Source organism: Adelges cooleyi, unplaced genomic scaffold (assembly GCF_023614345.1).
Source record: "Adelges cooleyi isolate 19-005CV unplaced genomic scaffold, UGA_ACOO_1.1 ACOO_flye_CR_arks_rails_tigmint_CR_PRNA_572, whole genome shotgun sequence".
Taxonomy (NCBI): Eukaryota; Metazoa; Arthropoda; class Insecta; order Hemiptera; family Adelgidae; genus Adelges; species Adelges cooleyi.
The window spans coordinates 1-2,524 of NW_026096266.1; the positions used below are offsets into that span (position 1 = coordinate 1).

General features: G+C 31.5%; 1 protein-coding gene across 1 annotated transcript; it reads right to left on the minus strand.

The window, feature by feature from the left end:
- Nucleotides 1–563: 563 nt before the first annotated feature.
- LOC126842623 (BTB/POZ domain-containing protein 9-like) lies at nucleotides 564–1,603 on the minus strand (the record flags this gene model as incomplete). Its single annotated transcript, XM_050579662.1, has 4 exons — nucleotides 1,496–1,603; nucleotides 1,152–1,425; nucleotides 962–1,097; nucleotides 564–802 (listed from the first exon to the last, which is right to left on the minus strand). Coding segments are annotated over exons 1-4 (757 nt in total), but the record flags the coding sequence as incomplete, so codon positions are not given.
- Nucleotides 1,604–2,524: the final 921 nt, after the last annotated feature.

The window sequence follows — 2,524 nt, forward strand, 5'->3', positions numbered from 1 at the left end:
TTAATTTCTGACATTTTTGTTTGTTTTTACCTTCCTCTCGACCTAAATGATAACGCATACATTTCATTAACTTTTCAAATTAAGAATAATGTACAAAACACTTTGACTGGTCGACAGCCAGTTTTGAAAAACTATTTTTAAAGTTATAACAGTTAAAACGTTAGAAAGGAGGGGAAGTGCGGTTGGGAAATACGCGTACATAAAAATAATACTACACTCCTCTTGCCCTAAACTTGAAGCTTTAATAACTTTAATAATAGTTATCCAAAACTCGTTATCGACCGGTCAAAATGTTTAGTACGATATTCTCAATTAAAAAAAATAAATAATAAAATGTATGCGTTACCACCTAAGTTTCAAAAGTTGTTATCAAAAAACTAAATTGGGAGGGCGGAAAAACAAAAAACAAAAAATGGTGAAAAATTGAGATCAAATTGCATAAGAACATTGTGTAAAAAAAAATTAAATTTCTCATTTAACCCAGTAAGATATTGAGAGGTTCGTGATACATATATATATATATTTTTTATTCAAAGAGTGAGCTACTTCGTAGGTTTTCTTACCCATTAATCCGTTTTTGATGTTCATCAAGTGCATTTCTTCTGAATTGTACACGACTTTCCAAAATTTGAAACTCGCAATAGCAGTACATTTGTTTTCAACAATTTGTACTCGTATATACTGAACTATGCGTGGATAAATCCACAAACGTTGAATTGATAGACAATTATAATTTGAATGATCTACAACACGCACCCAATCGTGCCCATTAATTGAAACTTCAACATAGTAACTGTAATCCCTAAGGTATCAATAACATCAAATAACTTGTAAAGTAGTGGAATTTAAAGTTAATGAAATAGTGTAGAAAATTAAATTACAGGAACAGAGTTGTGCAAACAAAATTTGTTTAAATCATAGCCATCTCTGTTTGTAGGTGTTAATAAGTTTTAAAATATACCTTGTTTGACAATTCTTTAGCATAAACTTAATATAGTTTATATCTGTCGTAAGACCCAAATTGATCATGGTACCATCGTCAATTTCATTGATAACCGGATAGGCATAACTAGTATTAGTGACATCTATATCGCACACTAAAATATGAAACGGTTGAAACCAACATTATATGCCGAAGTTATAAAACCTACCATATTTGTATCGGTAATTAAGATTATTTAGTGAACACGTGTTTCTTGTTTGTATGGCATTCGAAATTGTTTCCGAGCTAACCAGTTGCGATTTCCTAACCTCAGACAGTTCTTCATCATTCATCAGCTGATACCTGACGACAGATAAAACTTTGATTTTATCATCAGGATCCAGATCGTTTTGGTTCGCTTTGATCCAGCGAAAAACCGCTCGGAATATTTCAATTTCGTTAGGACATACCGAGTTACGATTGAGAATGTCTTGTATTGTGTCCTAAAAATAACATTATATTTTTTTTCACAAGTAGTTATCTAACACGAGAAATACTGGCGGTGTTCCTTACGACTGACAACAACAGGAAATCTTTAGACTGGAATACATCCAAAGTGCGGTTGATAACAACGTTATATGCTTCGTCTTCGAGCCTATTGTATTGATAAAGTTGTGCCATGGCAAACAACGAGCACGCATTGTGTACATTGACGTTACATTGCAAATACTCGGACAGTGAAAGATGCAAATTTAAAAAACCATATAAATGCGAAATGCTAAATAATTCCAAAACCACGTCATCCTAAAGAATTAAGAATAAAACATTTGATTAGACTTTTTTTTATGAACCAATTATTTGATTGTACACAAAATTTAATTATGATATATGTATTAAACACATACTATCCGCTAAGCCATCGCACAACCTTAATACAAATAATGATTGTGCCGTTTGAGAACCGCAAAGCAACTTTGATTATAATTTACCTCTAGAATACTTAGATTCATCCGACCGGTATAAATATATTCCAAGAGTATTTTAAATGAGGTTACTGATACTTCACTAATTTTTACCTCCGTCTCATAGGTTTCTGCAAGACCATTAGACAATAAGGCCCTATAGATAATACACAATATTATTTCATACAACAAATTATGTGTTATTATTTATACAGGGTGATCATTTTATCTTAAACCACTCAATATCACTCAATATTTGAAATTGCAAAAACAAAAAGGGTTTTTCTTGTAAAAGAACAATACTTTTTACTGTGAAAACATTTAATTATCTATTAGTTCAGGAAAATAACAATTTAAACGATTCAAGAGTAAGTCAAATAATTGTACTCCTTCCAATTTTGGGATGATGAAGTCATTCGTTTTGAGTTTTTGTAGGAAGTGTTTAAAACATTAGGAGATTATTCTAGGTCAAATCGAACCACGGAAGTCCACTGGTCATTAAATACCACGAGGTGAAGCTATGAACAAGTTTTACGTGGAAGCCTCATATACCGGTGGTTAAAAATTTAATTTAAACCTAAATTCCAGACCTGAAGTTTAAAAACTACAGCTACGCGAAAATAATAATAATAGTAATAAA